The sequence below is a fragment of the Atheta coriaria genome, unplaced genomic scaffold, assembly GCF_025399875.1.
Source record: "Atheta coriaria isolate IRGN ID8LTWV9N9 unplaced genomic scaffold, Caltech_Dcor_3.1 hic_scaffold_3_pilon, whole genome shotgun sequence".
In the NCBI taxonomy this organism is placed as follows: Eukaryota; Metazoa; Arthropoda; class Insecta; order Coleoptera; family Staphylinidae; genus Dalotia; species Dalotia coriaria.
Window position 1 is genome coordinate 9,400,385 of NW_027045445.1, and position 21,918 is coordinate 9,422,302.

A 21,918-nucleotide genomic window follows, 5' to 3' on the forward strand; every position below is an offset into this window, starting at 1 on the left:
AACCACGGATCTTCTGAATGTGAAATTGTAGACAATCGCAAGCGAGTTAAACCGTAAACGCAAGAGTACGCAGGAGTACGCGAGCAGGTGTCCGCTCCCCTCGTACCCGTCGCGCAGCACGCGAGCGTCGCGACTCGCCGACAAAGCACACAAGTCCTCCCGACACACATGAGCGCAAAGGACGCCGCACGTAAACAGTAAGATGGCGGCGTGAGTGCATCCATGCGTCGTGTGCGGCAGTGTGTTTATCAGTGAAAATCCGCCTGAACAACGTGGAAATTCATCTCGCAACAACGCATAACCCACGAGGTGAGTGTATATCTTTCAATCGCATACAATTATCGCGTGGTTTAATTCATCGCATGCCTATAACGTGCGAAAAACCGTCGCGCCGACCGCGTGTGTTTTATCCTGTAGCGAGTCTACTATCGCGTCCGTGCGCAGCGCGCAAGGAGCCGAGCTCACTTCGGCTCCAGCCTCGGCCGCGTCCACACCGTGCGCTGTTGTGTCTCGCGCGTTGTTGCTTGTGTGCTGCGTTTTTAAATACCTGTCTTGAGTCATTGCACCTTCCCCGCTCGAGAGCGCACTCCGGGCAACTGGGCGCAAGAAGTGAACGCCAACCGAACGCGCAGCCGAGAAGTTTGCGCTACACGCGATACCTGTTAATCTTTCGTGCGACGGGACGTAATCTTGCGGAAAAGTTGTTGATCCTGTTTGATTTACACGCGAGGACTTGCCGGAGTGATAAATCACGAGGAAAACAAGCCAAAGTGTGTTTCCAATTGGATTTCTAACATTTTACATAACCATTGTGCTTGATTTGTTTTATTTTTGTGTTTGGAAGTTTTCAAAATCACCCCTAGTGAGAGGTTTTGCACCGGTGCGTTAATTAAATCACCTTTATTTGGGCAGAGTATAGACCAGCTGAACAGCACTTGTCGGTGAGTCATCGCCAACCACGTTTTACTTCCCTCTAGAAGTTCAGAAAGTGTACGCGGTGTAAACAGATCTCCTTAAGGGTTGATTGTTTGCCAACAGACGGTACTTGATCTGCTGTTAACCATATGGCTTCGGCGCTTTTAATTAATTTCGTTTTTAAGGTTTTACATGACAAATTCATCCATTCAGCTGTTTTTTTCTTTTTATTTTCATCCTGACACATTGTTATTCCACCCCATGAGTTGGCGAGTATGTGAGGATTACACTTGTGTGATCACACGTGATATATCCTCAATATTCGAACAATGCTCTTTTGTTTTAACGCGCAACCCCCGTGTTTCTATTGTTTTTATCTCGTCTCAGCAAGAATAGCGCTTGTCACGCGTTGTCAACCCTTTTGTAAGGGTTTTAGGGATTGCTTCGGGATTTCAATTATTCCAGTAGTAGTTTTTTGTATTACTCAAAGGAGTAATATTTCATAGTTATGGATGATACTAATGGTTTTTCGAAATGCAGAAAACTATAATGCATATATCTCGATAAATGTGAAAAGTTTGGGATAGGGCCCGACTATCCCAATGAAGCGTGTCCTGGCGGTGGTTTTTTCTGAGGGTGGTGTAACGCAATATCGAATATTGTGCAGTTGTGCACACACTGTGTATGAATGTTTCAATGTAGATACACGAGACGGGATTTTCACCCCACGGGCCGAAAGTTGTTGGGGGAGTTTTTGACCTCAGCAACCCCTCATTCCGCAAATTCACGTCAGGCACGCTCCCCGAGCCTTTGGACGTGTTTTTTTCGAGACAAATGATCAGGGGATGAGTTTACTCATAGAGTACAAGTTGATATTACTGATTGTATTACTGATTTTTCTTGAACAGAATGAAAAGTTATAACATAACAAAGTTACAAATTTAAATTTTCAGTAAAAATCTTTTTGATTAATTTAAATTACAAAAAATCGCGTGGGTCACTCCACAATCCTCTGTCTAGACGCGTCCGATTCAAAGAGCAAAAAATGTTTGTCCGAGCCATTCATTAACGTTACTCTGTGCGTTCTGCTCGCTGATGTGGTTTTAACATTTTAATAGGGTTTGATTAACCCGTGAGACGGGTTCATGCGTTTTCCTCGCCGGGTTCACCTTACAATCTCACATTGTTTACTTTTCTACGCTTGAATAATGTGACTGTGTGTAGGCACTTCCTCGTGCTGCGCGAAGACCGTGAACATGAAGAGTCCCACGCTCTTGTTCGTACTTTACATTATAATATTACGTGTTATTACATAGATAAATATAAAAAAAGAAAAAGAAACGCATTCTTACAACCAGTAAAATTATAGTATACTATTAATTTTAATTTTTTATATTTTCGAGAATTTTGTGTTAAATTAATCTTTTGTTGTTTCTTTGGTAAGTAATCGAGTAGTAGGCTATTTGAAATTGTATATGGTATGAAACACCGTTTGAGAAATTTGTCTCAACGGGGAATTTCTCTTGTTTTGCTTGTTGTTTCACGCCGGCGTCGCCGGCGATCAGTAAGTTCAACAAACTCGGACGTTGTCGTAAATTACTTAATTAGCGATCTGGCGTACGCGTATATCTCGTATATCTCGCGATTGCATGTGATTAAGGCGGAGGAGATGTATGCAAATATCGCTACCGCTTGTATATCTCCAACACAACTCGATAGCGCATCGAATTCCGATCGTAGAATTCGATCTGCAAGGCAAATATTCAATTAAAAGTGAAATAACATTCCAGCGAGAAATTCACACATTTATTACAAAATAATTGAGTTATCACCATGGAAAAAACTCAAGCAATCTCTCACCCTAATGACATTTATGGAAACATGAAAGTCGCCGCTAAGCTACTGATTCTATTAAAGCAGTGTAACTGCTTGTTGGATGTAATAATTCGATTACTCTGCCATAGTCGCCCTCGGATGCAGTTCATGTTCCGTCGATATGGGCGATAACTTAGAATAATATAAGCTAAGTGATGTATTTATTGGACGTGTTTTCGAGAATTTGGAATATCCGTTTATTGCCCGGCGGTTCCACATCCTAATTTCCTGCATTCAGACTCACCGAATTATTGATGACACTTTATTACCTCCATTAGCTTTTCCTTCACCAGCGAGAATTGTAATATTCCTAAAAGCGTAACGCTGCATCCGCACAAAGTAATTAATTGCATGTACACGTAATTGTAGGGTGTTACTCAAATTAATTATTCAAGTGGTGGAAATGTGCGAATGTGCAAACCACCTGTGACACTTTTTTAAACTGTAGGTACGCTGCATGTTGAAATTAGTTTTACATTTGCACTGCGCGCACAAAAGCGAAATGCAATTTCCTGCACTTTGTGTGTTACGCCGCCTTTGACGGCTTTTGTCACTGGTGCCGGGTAATATATCCATGTGAACATTTTATTGTGGAAAAAATCGTGCACAAGTGTTTAATACTTGGACTTTATTTTATTTTGGATGAAACGTCTTTGTCTGTGCTGTATTAGAGTAACAACAATTCCGGGTTTATTGTTATTATTATCTCGTCTTGCGAGTGTTTTCCGCGTTCGGGCTTTTATAAGTTTTATGGCAAAACCCTTTTTGCGCAGCATTGGGGCTTTTATCACCATATTTTTTTCCGCTGCCGGTGAACAAAGCGATGTGCGCGTCATTCGGTCAAGTGTCGCGGTGGTATCCTGCGAATCCGGCTGCTTCTGCGGCCGGTACCGATATAATAAAGCGGGCGCGTTCAGCAGGACACAGGGCAATGGCGCGGGCGATAAAAATACGAAATGAAAAGGAATAAAAGCAGCGACAGAAACGTCAGGCTTTTGTGTGCGATGGTTTCGAGGAAAGACATTTCCTGCTGGAAATGCTTTGCCAACGGACAACCATTTTGGATTTAGGATTATACAAGGTGAAAAAATTTATGAAAAATGTTATATTATATTTCCGGTTGAGTTATAAATTTTATTAAAAAAATGATGAACGGTACGAGTGATGTGATAGCTTCCTGTTTATTTATTGTTACATTAGTGATGTTATTGTAGAAGAAAAATATTCTATAATTCTGAAGCATTCCTATGTAATAGATGTAAAACATGAAAAATTGATTTTCCTCCCGCAAAGAACTTGAACTAAATCGCCTTAACAGGAGAACTAGAAATTCACATTCATTGTAAACCTTAAGCGTACGCCGAATCACAATGGTGGCTGATAAAAAAAGGGCTTCGCAGATGATTCCGAACATTTTCTAGCATAACGATTTTACGCTCCAACTGCGCGCTCCGAATCCGCCTCGCTCTCTGTGGCAAATTGAATGACGCCAACTCTTTTGCTCTTCCTGGCCGTCTCCGCGACTGATTCTTAAATAGACAGGTGATTGGTATTTTTGTTGCTTCTCTCCGAAGACTTTTAACTCTGCTAGATATGCGACCTGCTTCATTGCTTCGGCTCGCTTCACTTATTTAAGTTATTTCTCATCGCGCGCGCGAGTTCCACTTCGTATGCCTGAATACACTCAGCGTATAACTCGTAAATTCACTCCATGCGGCTGTCGCTTTTCCTCGAAGTAACGTCGCGCACAAATTGCCGCAAATTGAGGAATCTAGAGAAACATCGAAGACGTGTGATTACTGTTTTCATCCGCGTTGAAGACTTAAGATATGACTTAAGTAAAATATCAAACGATTCCTAAGCTACTTGTAAGTGCGGTTTCATGTTCATCAGGTAATTGCTATCTACCGTTTGCAGATGATTACAAAAATTTCAGTCATAAAATTATTTGTCTCTTAACATTTACACGTTTTCTTGAAATTGAAACAGAATTACTTTAATGGCACGTAAAATAATTGTACATGAAGTAACAATTAAAAAAGCGTGTGATTAATTGCTGTGAATAATGAATTTATGAGTTTACAGCGGCGCACGCTTGATTAAACTGATCAATCAATGCGATTCCGAACTAATGAGCATTGCGGACGTTTGCAAGTTGGAAAACGTGCGGAATTTCCACCCGGAATCGTGCGCTAAGCTTCGGTTTATCTCTAATTTTCTGCGCTAAACTTCTGGTTTCCAGCCGGGGTCGGACGCGATTTTACAGTTGATTAATAAATTAACCACGAATCAATTTAAACCGGCACAACGTTAATCGAGTGAACGAATGAGTTTCGGTTGGACAATTCTGCTAAGCAGCTCAGCGAACGAACAAAACGTTTCATTAACTTCTCTTCGCTTAGTTTATTTTGACATTTTTGCGAAGCTGGTGTGTAAAATTTATATAGTTTATAAATGATTAGATACTCGCGGCTAAGAGTTGAGATTTTCCACAGCACGATTTCCCGCCGCACGCTCACCGGTACACCTGCATGCAATTTGTGTAATTTTCACGCGTTTCCTGGAAATTTATTAACTTAATGACGCCGATGGCGTGGCGCGTCCATTACTGCACTCTGCACTATATATACCTTTCGACACTCGACGCCTCGACTCTTTCTCTTTAATCTGCTTTAATTTGGATGTAATTTCATCAGCGGTAACAACAGCAAAACAACGCTGGAAATGTGCTCGGCGTGCCCACATAGCAAACTAGTGCGAAAGGTTTTTAATGCTTGATCTTGCGCGATTCTTAACTTTAAATACGCTTCAAAGTACGTGTTGCTATGCTTTAATTACGTTTTGTTAAATACTAAAAGAGCTACAGGCTCACCGTTCGCGTTTGTGTAATTATTATTTTCTTTCTTCGCGTTAAGCGCACGTAATGTGAACCACTTTACAAGAAACGTAATTTTTATGAGTCACGAATATTTGTGGAAATTGTTGGAAAGTTGGCATTTTTCAGCAGTATTTTTATCTTTTATCAGAAATTTTTGCTGAAATTTTCATGACTCTTGAAAATAATCATTTCTACAATTGTTTAAATGTTCATAACGGGCAAGGACATAAAGATAACGTTTCATAAGGAAATATTTCTTGTTTCTTTAATAACTATGTTTAAAGTAATTTTTTTACTTCTCTAATTACAATCACGTCTTAAATTTCCTCATTTGTAAACGCGATACAAACGTCTTGTTGCACAATGCGCCAAACTGCGTGTCTAAACGTCTAATTTTACGCTGTTTTACACTGTTTTTTATCGATGCACTTTTTCGACGGTACTTTCATCATGTAAATCTTTGTATCTTTGCATGTTGTACAAGATATTAATCAGTAAAGAAAATTTCGTTTAAAAGTGGACACACAATATTATTTATTAAGTATTGTTTTACGATTGTTTAATAGAAATACATAATTGAAAACGAAGTGAAATTACAACTTTCCAATCTACGCTTTATTGCAAATCGTTAATTTATGTTATTCCTAATACCTACTTGGAAAAACATTGTAAAAGAAAAACACAAACATTTTTACGTGTGTCAAAAACTTTCGAAACGAATGCACCGGCAATAATTCCAAATCACTTGTTTTCTTTACTAGAAAATCGCCCAAGACCCAAGTGAATGTATCGCCAATATCTACTTCTGGAGTGACTTTTAAAGTGATTGAGTAAATCTCCTATTGAGTGCGTACACACTCTAAAAGGTAATTACACAAACATGTAAATTGGTTAATTGCACATTTATTCCACTCGGCTATCCGCGCTTGTACTAAATTCAATTTAAACCGTGCAATTACCAACCGCATATCTCATATTATCCGCATATATCATAAATTAATAAATTATTAAATGAGTATCGGTTTTTGATTAGTTATAAATTGCTTTGGATTTGAGAACACATCGGCGTCGAAACTCATTAACGTTTTTGTTACAAGCGGTACGCTTCTTGTATTTATTGAGTTTTCGATAAATCCACGTTTTATTGCTGTTTGCATTAGCGGTGTGTGTGCACTGGCGCAAGAAGTTTCCCGTTTCAACGCAACAACGGCCGCGATTGAAAGTAGGCAATTAGCATTTGGTTCTTAATCATAAGCAATAATTCCAGGATTTTAAATTTGATTTAAAAACTTTTAGTGCAAATGTTTTTTTCTTTTGGGCAAAAATAATTTAACTGTACAGATAATAATAACTGTGTTGAATACTATTCTTTATTCACGCTTTTATTCAACACAGCAGTGCAGACGTATTACTTTCGTAATTAATTTTAAATTAAAATTATTATTATATAGCATAAATGAATTATGGCCCTTGAAATTGTTAATACCTGCATTCCACTTAGTTCATGCTAGATCTCATGGTAATTGCATGCTTGCGATTACGATATATTCACATCAAATGCAATTTTCGTAAAATCTCAGCCTCTGTGCTTTTGCGTAATAAGTTGCGCTGCATTCAAGTTAATAAGTCGTAACTAATCCATAAAGACACTACCGAGTGTAGTAACCAATGCAATAAACTATATTTCATGCTGGCATTCTAAGCAAACACGAGTGACATTTAAAATGTTTCAATATTGTTCTATCTTGCTGCGAATTAGAAATAAATTCGTTGTGTGTATGTGAAGGAAAGTTTATTCAAATATATTGCACCATTAGCAATTATTTGCATTTAACCGCAATACACGTAATGAACATTTGAATCGAATGTTTATTAGCATAACATTTTGGTACTCGCAACGCGTTTTAATCGATTCTAGAGTGCGTGCGGCTTTTAAGACATAACGCGCACTCAAGCAACACGAATTAGGGTGACTTTCGGTAATAATTTACCTGTTATCTATGATAATATTGGCAATAACTACACATTAAAGGCTTTACGTCGCTGTCGTTTCCGGGTTGCTTGGAGTATTATTTACGGAGAATATAGCCGGCCTGCGTACCGGAAATATCTCATAATGGCGCCTCCACCATTACCGCTTCCAACCCCAGTCGCATATTCTCGTTATTGGAAATTTCGAATACCTGACGTACCATTTGCCCATCTTATGAAATACTCCTATACATTTTCTGCTGGAGAATTTATTTATATGTAAATAATTTATTTTTCTACCGAAACTCATTAAGACCGGTTGCTAAAAGCTGCACATTTGGTGGAGTTGTGCATGTGCGCGGCGCTCTGGTCGGCAGAGATAAAGTTAATTTTAATTAAATCGTTCCGCGATAGCGTTAATTCAAAGCCCGTGCATTTTAACGAAGCAGAAGGAATCTTTGGCGCTCGTCGCTTGCTACTTACGTATTCACCATTGAGGTGGGATTCAGGCGAGCATTCACGAACCGATTCGGTATTCATCAGTATGCGCTGCTTCTTTGCCGCTGGCTGCTATCTTGAATTGAAATTTACATTCCGATGGAATTCGGTACATTTTCTAGATATAGAGTTGTAGTAGTTTCATACGCTTTTATAGACGTCCACTGCTGTGGAGTTTATTAATTAACATGAATCCGTGACGCGGAGGACGATTAATTTAAAGTTTAAAAACCAAAGAGGAAATTGAATTCAATCAAATAATTACTGATTAAATAAAGAAGACTTAAAATAAATAAATTTTTAAATGTTTGGATACAACTTGTAGTTGTTGCAAATTCAGCTGTTGCAATGCGTTGAATATTAAACATTTAAACAAGCAGCAAGTAACTCGTTGTCGTCGCCGTCGTGAAGAGATAATCACGCAACATGCGCCCGTACGTCTTTCTTCTTTCATGATCAGCTTCATGAGATGCCATAGAAATGCAAGCAGAACATGTCGGTCTATTCATAGTAAGTAGCGTTAAGCAAGTGTATAAAGCAAACGAAGCGCATGCAGCAAACACAACAAAACTGAAAGAACTTTGCTGTGGTGGCTTAAGAAACGTAGAAACAAACAGAATTAGGAATGCTCTGTTACCGCGTTTGCTTCCTTTCGCTGCTGTTGTGTATTCTGTGTTTGGAGCGCGTGTATTATGTTATAAATATGGAGTGGAGGTGAAACTCGAACTCGATGACGAGATGACGACGTTGAACTTGTATAAACTTCTTTCTTCTCTCGAGCCATGCTTCCAGTTTAGCAAAACAGCAAACTCTTGATATTTCATACAATTGCAGCGCGAGTCTGCCGAAGTGCGACTTCTTGGTATTCTATTTTTCTATCATAAACTCTGATACGATACGCGTTTATTATGTTGCGACGTGTTTCTTCACTTCTCGGCGTCTCGAGAACTGGTTCAACTTTATATTTCAACTTTTCCGTGCGCTGCAACTCGGCGGTTGGAGTTTTTTTTTTCCGTTGCATCAACATGTCATCATCAAATTTTTGTCTTTGTGTGTATTTTTTCTTCCGCTGAAGTTCAATTTCCTCTTAATAACCTAGGATGCCTTACAGTTTACATCGTGAGCTTACAGCTTACGTTGCAGTAACATAATCCCAGGATACGGTAAATCCTGCCAAAGCTCATTCGTGCGTTAGCTGCGAATTTTACCTCAAGCACACAAATAGTACAAAAAATATATAAATTTAGCTGAAAAAATCTCAGGAAGCCCCAAGCGGAATGTGCATAGAAGCGAACGCGAAAGCTCTTATGAACTTAAAATAAAAAGAGTTGAAATACTCTCTCGAAGAAATATCAAGGCATAAAAGCGCAAAAATAGGTTGCGTGCACACTGCGCGGCAAGCGCACACTCTTCTGGTTGGTCTAATAGAAACTTGAAGAGTCTCGCGAGAATCAACCGAGTTCCCAAAGGTCTTCGTCTACCTTTACCTGTGTTCTGGCGCTGGCGTTTTACCTTTTACCTCTTCTTGCTCAGCCGCGAGCAAGTGAGGCGAGCGAGAGTCGACGGCAATTGCATAGTAATTTGATTTTTTTCTCAGGACTTCCCTCAAGGCTGTATGCATACAGTAAAAAAATGCAGGTGCATGCGTGTAGGCAATAGCGAATGTAATTTGCCGACGAGTCGTGCCGAAGAGCCACAAGTAGCTGCAAAAAATGTCAAAAAACAAGAAAAAAATAAAATGAAAAAAAATTATTTTTTATCGTTAATTTTATTAGAATCCTCGAGTAATCAAAACAGGTAACGATTTGTTTTTGAAAGGTCTGCATCCCTTTCAAAAAAAGGTCGGCGAGTAATTACTCGCGCCGGTGATTTAGATTCGTTCCACTTGACCTGCTTTTTTATTTCTTCTGCTACCTTTCCAGCATCCATTCCATCTTACATTCGAAGGTAAGGTGCGTTTAGATTTATACATCGTTACGCCGCGCAAAGTCGTTGCGTTTTGGGCGATTTGGGTAACAAACGTCTCGAAAAACACCCCTCACGGGACGTGAGTTCCGCTCACTGCGATTTAATGCGCTCGCAGCGTGCACGACCGTACCGCCATCAAACACCATTATTACCACACGACGGTGGGTAATTAAAACGGACTTGATTGACACTTCGAACGCGCCGACCCAGACTCGCCGTGTTTTGTTCTTCTGAAGATTCAGCAATTCGCGCAAAGTGAGTGTTATTAGACGTGCGCGCGCGCTAGAAAGTTTTCGCTTCATTTCATTCACCGTAGCGGACGGACGCGAGAGTTTCCGTTATAATACCGCGGTTGTTAGCAAACAACCTGATGTAGCTATAAGTTTAAATTATTTATAGCCACGTTGAAATTTTCTCGTACCAAGAATTTCCTCTTAACTGTTTATTTCAATTACGGTGTGGTATGTACTGTGTGATTGTGAATGTTTTGGTTGTTGTTTCAGATCGAATTATGCCGCCCAGTTAACGATGCGGCTGCGCAATGACCGCCCACGCACCATTTCGACCAATGCGAACGCAAACACATCGAAGTAGGCGTAGCCTGCTGGGACTCACGGGGGCGGCGCTGGTATTACTCGCGTCGTTGCAATCATGCGCGTGCTACCTCCTGCTCGTCACCGAGGACCAACTACCCGGCGACCTCATCTTCGACGCGTCGGTGTACAAGCTGGGCTCCGAGCGCGATTACAAAATCAATTTGGAGCGCTCGGCGTCATTCGTGTCGCGCCTCCTCCGGGTCGACCCGCACAACGGTCGCGTCTCGCTCAAACAACGACTGGAGTGCAACTCACTCTACTATCCGAATCTATTCACCGTGCATATAGACTCCACTTCGAATAGGCTGCGAGACATTGACTACTACAGTCTGCCGTTGAGAATATTCATCGTCGGCAAGGAATGTTCCAAAGATGCGGAGGAGGAGGATTTGGAGGCGGAGTTTGGCTTAGAAGGCGGTTCCAGAAGCAGGAGGAGCATTACATACAATCCATTTCTGCATCGGGCGCATCCAAATGTAAGAACACGAATTACCGATGCGAAACAATGGATTTCGGAGACTTATGCGTCTTTTGCTATTCCGACTGCTGATAAATGGAGGAAGATCTGTTTGAGACAGTCGCAGTTTGTCAACTCTGTGTCTGCATTTCTTCCCAAAACTATAGCAAAAGCATGTGATGTTGATTTCATTGATGTGAGCGATCGACGCTTTAAAATCGAACAGTCCCAAGGTGACCTCGTCGCTGCTGAAGACGTCTGCATCAGGGAACCACTCTGGAAAGTTGTCATCTTTTTCACTACTCGGTGTAAAGATTCCAGAGTATTAGACTCTGACCACCGACTTAAGATTGTCTACCATCATCAAGTTTTTAATGATACTGATATCGCAAAGCGGGTTAGACGGGAACTACGTAATCAAAGCCCATTCTTTGAACAACATTTATACGTTGTAAGTGTACTGGAAGAATGTGAACCTGGAGTGGTTGTCACTACTCTGAAAGCCAGAGATCCAGAAAACTCACCTGTCACATACTCGATGACTTCCTTGCTGGATTCAAGGACACAGTCTATGTTTGACATCGATTCGAAGACGGGAATCGTCACTACCAAAGTGCAACTTGATCGCGAGTTGGTAGATGTGCACTATTTCCGAGTAACAGCGACTGATGACAGTTTTCCGCCGAGAAGTGGCACTAGCATGTTGCAGATAAACGTGTTGGATGCGAACGATCACACGCCTGCTTTCGAAATGAATGAATATGATGCTACGGTTAGAGAAGGTGTTAGTTTTGGAAGCACTGTGTTGACTCTGAAAGCGACTGATCAGGATATTGGGAAAAATGCTGAGGTGGAGTATGCTGTGCAGAGTGTCAATGGAGGTGGGATTAGTACTGCCGAAGAAGATAATAACGCGTTTAAAATCGATGCCAAGACTGGAGTGATTACGACTCGGACCAATTTGGATAGGGAGACAACTGAGGTTTACACGTTGATTGTTACTGCGACTGATCAAGCCACACCAGCTAGCGCAAGAAGAAGTGCAAGGTAAATAAAAACAAAAATGCATTAAAATTGGTTGTTTATGTTTATGCTTGGTATTTTGCAGTGCGAGTGTTGTCATTCGAGTCCTTGATGACAATGATAACTACCCGCAGTTTTCGGAACGTGCCTACACAGCTACCGTCAACGAAGACATCAATTGGAATGAAAATCCTGTTGTTGCACATATCAAGTAAGTTATTATTTTGATTTTATTTTTAGGATTTATATAATTGCGGTTTTATTAAAATTAAAAGGGCAACTGATGCTGACCAAGGGAACAACGCAGCGATTCGTTTTGCAATCATCGGGGGTAACACCCAAAGCCAGTTTACAATCGACAGTCTCACTGGAGATGTAACACTTGTGAAACCTTTGGATTACGAAACTATTCGTTCGTATAGATTGGTCATACGCGCACAAGATGGCGGAAGCCCAGCCAGAAGTAACACAACACAACTGTTAATAAATGTAAAAGATGTCAATGACAATGCGCCTCGATTTTACACATCACTTTTTCAAGAATCCGTGTCGGAAAGTGTGTCTACCGGCTATAGCATTGTCAAAGTTCAAGCGTACGACGCTGACGAAGGTCCCAACGCTGACATAAAATACACTATCGCTTCCCAGGACGCACAGGGTATGTCTACTGAAGATATTCCGTTGTCTGTTGACTCGCATACTGGCTGGATCTACACCACCAAAGAATTGGATAGGGAAGAACATCCCAAGTACAGTTTCCAGGTCATTGCAAGTGACCAAGGAAATCCACCACAATCTGCCAGTGCTAGTATAATTATTACCGTGCAGGATGTCAACGATAACAATCCGATTTTTGACCCGAAAGTGTACGATTGTGTTGTGGCTGAAGATGACTCTCCGGGAACACCTGTAACATCAGTCACTGCAACTGATATAGATGAAGATACAAGGATTCATTATGAGATTAGCAGTGGTAACACCAGAGGGAGGTTTTCTATAACTTCACAAAATGGTCGAGGATTAATCACGGTTGCGCAACCTTTAGACTACAAACAAGAGAAACGTTACGTTCTAACAGTAACAGCATCGGATTCAGGTGGTAGGACTGACACTGCTACAGTGTATGTGAATGTATCAGATGCAAATAATTTTGCACCTGTGTTTGACTCTGCGCCCTATTCCGTCAGTGTTAATGAAGATGTACAAATTGGGTACACAGTGCTGTTGGTGACAGCAAGTGATAATGATGTAGGTATTAACGCGAAGATAACTTACACGTTAGGTGAAGATTCCGTTGAGGTGCAACCTTTTACCATCAACCCACAAACTGGAGCTATCATAACCACAAAGTTATTGGATAGAGAATCTGTTTCGGGTTATTTGTTGACTGTAACAGCTCGAGATGGTGGTCATCCGCCATTATCAGATACTACGGATGTAGAAATCACTGTGACTGATATCAATGATAATTATCCGATATTTAAACAACTACAATATAGCGGTAGTGTATTGGAGGATGCATTGTTAGGTACTAGTGTTGTGCAGGTATCAGCTACCGATGCAGATATTGGATTGAATGGACGAATTCGTTATATTCTCAGTGAAAAAGACATGGAAGATGGTTCCTTTGTGATTGATCCAACTAGTGGAGTCATTAGAACACATAAAGGTTTAGACAGGGAATCAGTTGCTGTGTACAATCTTGAAGCATCTGCTATTGATAGAGGTAGTCCAGCGTTGAGCACAACAGTTCCTGTAGTCATTCGCATTGAAGACGTGAATGATTCCCCACCTACATTTGAATCAGATAAAATCACTTTGTATATATCGGAAAACTCTCCAATTGGATCAACAGTAGGAGAAATCTACGCAAAAGATCCCGACGATGGTGTTAATGCAATTGTACAATATTCAATCATTGGAGGAGAAGATTCAGAAAGTTTCAGTTTGATAACACGCCCAGGGTCCGAAAAAGCTGAATTGATTACAATGACTGAATTGGATTATGAAAGCTCGAGGAAAAAGTTTGATCTCATTGTAAGGGCTGCGAGTCCGCCATTACGAAACGATGTGCATGTAGAAGTGGTTATCATCGATGTCAATGACAACGCTCCGGTTCTAAAGGACTTCCATGTTTTATTCAATAACTATAAGGACTGTTTCCCAACTGGTCCGATAGGTAAAATTCCGGCGTACGATGCGGATGTGTCAGATAAACTGCATTTTAGGATATTATCCGGAAACAACGCGAATTTAGTTGCTTTAAATGAAAGCACGGGACAACTTCAACTAAGTCCTCAATTGAATACAAACGTTCCAAAGATTGCCACCATGGAGGTTTCGGTTACTGATGGTATTAATGATATAAAAGCCATTATGCAATTGACCGTTAAACTCATCACTGAAGAGATGCTCTTTAGTTCAATCACAGTCAGGTTGAATGATATGACGAAAGAAGCTTTCCTTTCACCATTGCTAAGTTTCTTTGTTGATGGCCTTGCAGCAATTATTCCATGTCCCAAGGAAAATATTTTCATCTTTAGTATACAGGATGATATCGACGTGCAGAATAAAATTCTCAATGTGAGTTTTTCTGTCAAAAGGCCTGATGTGCCACGAGAAGATTACTACTCCCAGCAGTTTTTGAAAGAAAGAGTTTATCTCAACCGAGCTATACTTGCCAGATTATCAACCGTACAGATTTTACCTTTTGACGATAATCTCTGTGTTAGTGAGCCATGTCTTAATTACGAAGAGTGTTTAACTGTTTTGAAGTTTGGCAACGCCTCTGGATTTATTTCTAGTAATACAGTACTATTTCGGCCGATTTATCCGGTGACTACGTTTACTTGTCAATGCCCTGAGGGCTTCACTGGATCGAGGGAGCATTACCTTTGTGACACCGAAGTGAATTTATGTTACAGCGCACCGTGTCAGAACAACGGCACGTGCCGAATCAAAGAAGGTGGATATACTTGCGTTTGCCAACCGGGATACTCCGGCAATAACTGCGAAATTAAATTAAATACAGACCCGTGCAAACCGAATGTTTGTCGCAGTGGAGCAACTTGCACACCTAGGCATAAAGGCGGTTTTGTTTGCGAAGATTGTTCACCGATAACAGGACAAGAACATTACACGCCATTATGTGAGCTGAAAAGTCGTAGTTTTAGTAAAAACTCTTTTCTGACGTTTCCAAGTTTGAAGCAGCGACATCGATTGCATTTGCAAATGAAATTTGCGACTTTGAGCCCGAATGGTTTGTTGCTTTATAATGGACGATATAATGAATTACATGACTTTATTGCACTGGAGATTATTAATGGTGGTGTACAGTTTTCATTTTCATTGGGTAGTGAAGTTAGTCATGTTGAGGCTAATATTCCTGGTGGTGTCGCTGATGGAAAATGGCACACTGTTACTGTGGCTTACTTTAACAAGAAGGTAACTCTTTCTTTAGATGAATGTGATACTGCCCTAGCGCTGAAGTTTGGAGATGAACTGGGTGGACAATGGGCTTGCGCAGGATTTGTCGAACACACTTTAGAAAGTAGATGCGCGTCGTTGACGGAAACTTGCCATAGATTTTTGGATTTGACCGGACCACTGCAACTTGGTGGATTGCCTACATTGCCAGCACAATTCCAAGCGCATAATCATCATTATGAAGGTTGCATTAGTGATTTCCACGTTGATTATAGATTCGTAGATTTGAACTCATACGTTGCTGACAATGGTACTGTACCTGGTTGTCCGGAAAGAAGGAACTTTTGCTCTTCAAGACCTTGTAGAAACGACGGTGTGTGCAAAGAGGGTTGGAGTATGTACCAGTGTGATTGTCCTGAAGGATTCAGTGGACGGGATTGTAGTGAAAGCATAGGAAAACCATGGAGGTTTGAAGGCGATGGTATGTTGTCTTTTAATCCGTTGTTGAGACCAATTCAACTACCATGGTTAAACTCGTTGTCAGTAAGAACCCGCCAGCCTGACACATTCCTTATGTCTGTGCAAGTTGGCCAAAATAGTTCAGCAGTACTATCATTAAAATCAGGACTTGTTTTGTACTCCTACAATGGTGAGTCATTCAATTTAACATCGAAACCTCTAGCGGATGGTCAATGGCATCATATAGAAGTTACTTGGTTAGGTAACGAGATAAAACTTTCATTAGACTACGGCGAGAAGAACAATTTAGTTCCATTCAATGCTAAGATCCAAGGATTATACGTTGGTAAAATATTAATTGGAAGTCCAGATATTTCCTACAACAACGTTGGATATAATTATCTCGAAGGATGCGTGCAGGATGTCCGAATTGGAACATCTCAAACGATATTATCTCGGCCAACTGTGCGCGAAAATGTTTTAGACGGATGTGGGTCTTTGGATGAGTGTCAGACTGAATGTCCACTTAATGCACAATGCATCACTTCCTGGGGACATTCACACTGCGAATGCAATCCTGGATATGTCGGACCTCTGTGCATTCCAGTCTGTTCGAAAAACCCTTGTGAAAATAATGCTGTTTGTGAAGAAGAACATAACGTAAGAGGGTATCAATGTAATTGCAATTCCTCAACGTATAGTGGTGAATACTGTGAGACGAAACAAGCCCAGCCTTGCCCTGCGTCATGGTGGGGTTTCCCTGTTTGTGGACCGTGTCACTGTGATACAGAGGCAGGATACAATCCGGATTGTGATAAGAAAAATGGGCAATGTCGCTGTAAAGAAAATCACTATCAACCAAAAGGATCAACAAAATGCATTCCATGTGATTGTTATTTGACAGGATCTTTCAGTCCTCAATGTGATCATGAAACTGGTCAATGCCGATGCAGGGAAGGTGTTATCGGACAAAAATGCGATGCGTGTCCGAATCCGTATGCTGAGATTACATTGAGAGGATGTGAGGTGGTTTATGATGGTTGTCCAAGAAGTGCAGCGAATGAGATTTGGTGGCCTCGCACTTCGTTTGGAATTGAAGCAATTGAAGTATGCCCGAAAGGAAGTCATGGAAAGGCAGCTCGGGCTTGCGATAATCAACTCGGCGGATGGCAGGCTCCTGATTTGTTCAATTGCACTTCCGATCGATTTGTCGAATTGAGAAATCAGTTATCGATGATTGAAAAAGGCGAGTTGAATTTAAACACTTTTGTTGCTATTCAATTAGCTTCGGATTTACACAAAGCTACTAATGTAACACCAACACTTTATGGAGCTGATGTCTTGATCACTTATGATTTGATTCAGGAGTTGCTTAAACACGAAAATCGCATGCACGGACTTAATTTAACTCACAGTCAAGATAAAGATTATATCAACAACATTGTGCATTCAGCAAGCGCCATATTGGACCAGAAGTACGATTCGCATTGGAAACGCATCACTGACTTAAGTGATGGTAGTGCTGAGCTACTCGTTTCTTCACTTGCAATGTACATCAATATCTTGTCAGATAGTCAACATGATACATATACCAGTCCATTTGAGTTGGTGTCACCTAATTTAGCGATTGGTTTGGATGTAGTCACTCCAGAATCATTATTTGGATACGAACAGGAAATTATTTTACCTTCTGATAGCAGTTTTACAACGGAAAAAGTCATACTTCCAGATACATCACAATTTTTGGATGTTACAAATCAAAATACACCTAGTGGACCAGGACCTCTGGTAGCATTCCCTAAATACAACAATTACTTACAAGATAGGAGTAAATTCGACATGTTATCCAAAATATTAGTACCCTTAAAACTTCTTGGTATTAAACCAATAGAATCAGGGGAGTTGATTACTAAACACAGCCTCCCTGAAAATGGGGCTGTTATCAGTTACGCGCAATATAAACAAGCTGGTGAACTCTTCCCTGCGCTGTATGATGATTCCGTGCTTAGACGTTGGGGTGTGGACATTACAATCGGATCTCCACTAATGTCAGTTAGCATACTTGTGCCTGAATATGTGAACGCCGTTTCCCCATCGACTAAAAACCAACCCAAGGTGTTTTTCGAAGAAGGCTTACTACCATCAGGAATGAATTTTAAAGAATTTGATAAGAAATCATTCGCTGATGACAAACATGAAAACGATGCATACCTGAGATCTGAACGTTTTAAACGCTCCAATCAGAAACTGCTGTATAAAAGTTTAAGCAATGTAGTTTTGGATCTTCCAATTAGATTGCAAATCTGGCTGGATCAAGAGAAGATGATTTTCAATGAAAGATCAAATCCTCAATGCGTGCACTGGTCAACCGCACGAGGTTTTGGTGAATGGTCTCGAGTAGGATGTCACACTGAACTTGACAGCGATTGGTTTGATCTGGATTCTGATGATCCGCTGTTGGTAAACTGTACTTGCAATCATCTATCAACTTTCGCTGTTCTCGTTGATGTAGTGGATTTGGAATACATTCCCGAGCCGTCTTTAATGGAGAATATCTCGACGTACAGTTGCTTCTCGATTGCTTTGCCGCTTTTATTCGCTACATATTTATGTTTGGCGTTTTTGCGTGGAGCGCAAACTAACTCAAACACAATCAGAAAGAATCTGGTGCTTTGCGTATTCTTGGCAGAGTTATTGTATTTCATAGCGTTGAAGGCAAGAAGGCCAATGGTTTCCAATGAAATTGCTTGTAAATTGTTTGCGATGAGTTTGCATTATCTGTGGCTGGGTGGATTCGCGTGGATGTTAGTGGACGCAATACATCTATACAGAATGCTGACAGAAATGAGGGATATTAATCATGGGCCTATGAGGTTCTACTATTGCATTGGATATGTCTTGCCTGCGGTGATTGTCAGTTTGGCTGTTGGTGTACGAGCTCATCAATATGGCAACTATTACTTGTAAGTTTATTCCATCACACTATTAAGTATTTTTTTTTAAATGTATATGATTTCAGCTGCTGGGTATCGTTGTATGAAAGCGTTATATGGTCAGTGGTGGGTCCAATCTCCATTTTGGTTTTCTTCAACTTGTGCGTGCTGTTGTTTGCCGTTCGTGCTGCTTTTACACTCCAAGACCACGTAATGGGTTTCGGTAACCTAAGGTCCCTACTATGGGTCTCTGTTGTTGCCTTACCTTTATTGGGAGGTGCCTGGGTACTGGCACTATTGGCAGCTTCAGAAAAACATCCACTCCTGACTCCGTTTTTGTCAGTAGCAGTTTTGATACACGCAATATTCTCATTGTTGGGTTATTGCATTGCAAACAACAGGGTGCGACAACATCTAGTGCACATGATTCTACGTTGCATGGGGAAGAAGGTGCCTCTCTTGGAGAACAACTCAGTGGCGGGTGTGGGCAGCACAAGCAGTCAAAACATCAATGCGCAATCGGTAAACAGTGGTCCGTATATTTCCGGCTAAAATATTGATTTAATATTTGTTGTTTTAGCGTTCTGCATTGGCTTACCATTCAAGTGCAATTGAGGCAGTCCGCAGGAACGTTGGCATCTCCACCTCGAGTACCACCTCGCGTTCAACAACTAAAACTAGCTCAAGTCCCTATCGAAGCGATACTCACTTAAGACACACTTCAACGAGTACTTCAAACTACAACTCTACAAGCGATGTTCCTTCGTACCTTCGCGGTTTTGATCATGAGTCTGCTCTACACCGCCATAGGGAGATTCCAGAAGAAGATCGCAGAGAAAGACGACACACACGTGAACATTCAGGACATGGACATGGTCATGGTCATGGTGGTGGAGAGAGTGATTCAGATTCGGATGGTTCCGAGGGTCGTAGTCTGGATTTAGCGTCTAGTCACTCTTCCGACGACGACGAATCTAGTACAAGAAGACATCGTACTAAAAGTAATGGCCAATCACGTCAGGGTTACCTTCCCAACATCACAGAGCATGTGGTAACCAGATGTGGAACTCCACCTGCATTGAACGTTGTGACCAAATCGCAACTGTTCCCTGCTGTGCAACCTTACGGTCCTCGATGGTCCAGTCAACTGCCGGAGTCATATCTCCATGGTTCAGGTAATAATTTAATTATTAATTTCGTTTGTGATTTTAATTCTAACTTTATGATAGTGCCTGAAGTTGGTCGTTGGTCAGCAGAGACTGGTTCCGATAACGAATTCTGCCATAAAACAGGCTCACCCAATCCTCTACCAAACCCTGAAATGCCAGGTGAAACGTACGTACCACCAACGCAGTCGGAACAGTACATGATGCGAGCACATTACGATCAACAATACGTCACTAATATGGGTCACATGGGCAATCTGGGCAATTTGGGCACACTGAGTAATTTAGGCAAAAGCAACTACAAATTGGGTGCGCCACATGACAACATGAACTACCATGAGTACCCTGATAGATGCTCCGATGTGGAAGAGAAACACCACGTCGACGACAAGTATTTATTTCCTTACACAGCGGAAGAGGACCATCTAACCACTAATAATTACATGCATCCGCCGTCGAGTAGGATGATGTCGCCAATTGGAGGGCATACAAACGACATTAACAATCCAGGTATAAATTAAATCAAATATCTGTAATCACACGACACCATATTGTTTAATGCAATGAATTTATTAGGCATGGATTATCACGGTCCGAGAATGGGTTCCCGGATGGGTTCAGTACTAGGTTCCGTTCACGGATCGCTTTGTGGTAGTGCCAGGGGATCGCCATCTCCAATGATGCCTCACATGCCGACTATGATGCATTCTACTCATCATTCAACGCCAGATCCATCACAGTAAGTTGTTACTTTATTTTACTCTATGTAACCTTGCAAGAAAACTAATTTATGGTGTTGGCTGTTATTATAACCCTTTCTTTGTTCATGCCTACGTAAAGATGGTGTTGGGAATATGGTCTTAACAATTAAGGTGAGGTGTCGACCCTCTATCTTAATGCAATAAATTAAACAAAAAGGTTTTTGTTCACAGGAAAGAAATAGATGAGGAGACATCTGTATAGCACCAAGCGTGTAAGCTCTCTTTGAGCGTCGTCAACACGCGACATTGTAATTCTAGTGCGAATATGTACAAATTAAGTTTTAGTTCACAATCTAATTTAAGTATTTATGATTTGCCAAGCATTGTAAAACAAAGCATCTACATGACATTCCATCAGAGTGATAGGTTTGAGGCGTTCACGAGGAATTGACTTTGATTAAGACTGTTTTAGCGATGAAGGAAGACGAACGACAATCCCGCCAATCTGCAAACAAATTTGCCACGCGATCAAAGCGAAGAAAAGACATATTTATTGCTTGCTTTTTTTCAGCGAATATACCATGACACTTGTGGGAAGATATTTATATTTATATACTTGTACACAGATTTTATTAGCGTGTAAAAAAATTGTATTTTTGCCATAGAGTTCGTGGTTGTCGATGCGTCAACGCGAGCACCGTAAGGTTTTGTACGTACTTAATCGACGCAATATTCGTATTTGTGATATTCGTCGACGTCTAGTTGGTTAGTTTAAATAATTTCGACCGAAGTATGCTATTATTTGCCAGGATTTAACAGTGCCTAAAGTAGCTTTTTGTACTCTTGAGTGAACTGTGTATTTTCCTAGGAAGGGTGAGGACGTGTAAACAAACATTGAGATCTCATCGGACTGATTTTTCCACACGATTTTTTGTACGTTTTGTGCAATTCTATTGTTCCATAGTGTAATTTATATAAGATATTATATTAATGCATTCCTTTTTATGTATTTACACTATTAAAGTCTTATTATACATGATTAAATGACGAAA

General features: G+C 40.8%; 1 protein-coding gene across 4 annotated transcripts; it reads left to right on the forward strand.

Annotated features, from left to right (window-relative positions):
• Positions 1 to 150: 150 nt before the first annotated feature.
• On the forward strand, positions 151 to 21,918 carry LOC135803994 (protocadherin-like wing polarity protein stan). Of its 4 annotated transcripts, none has more exons than XM_065317747.1 (10): positions 151 to 309; positions 10,609 to 12,205; positions 12,267 to 12,392; positions 12,457 to 19,029; positions 19,086 to 19,521; positions 19,580 to 20,174; positions 20,229 to 20,675; positions 20,742 to 20,904; positions 21,006 to 21,037; positions 21,098 to 21,918. In XM_065317747.1, the coding sequence occupies exons 2-9, from the start codon at positions 10,647 to 10,649 to the stop codon at positions 21,034 to 21,036; spliced, it is 9,930 nt and encodes a 3,309-aa protein (XP_065173819.1). In that variant the 5' UTR covers positions 151 to 309; positions 10,609 to 10,646; the 3' UTR covers position 21,037; positions 21,098 to 21,918. The 4 variants fall into 4 exon arrangements, with proteins under 4 accessions (XP_065173819.1, XP_065173820.1, XP_065173817.1 ...); XM_065317748.1 differs by lacking the exon at positions 21,006 to 21,037 and having other exon boundaries at positions 20,229 to 20,556; positions 20,629 to 20,675; XM_065317745.1 differs by lacking the exon at positions 21,006 to 21,037 and having other exon boundaries at positions 152 to 309.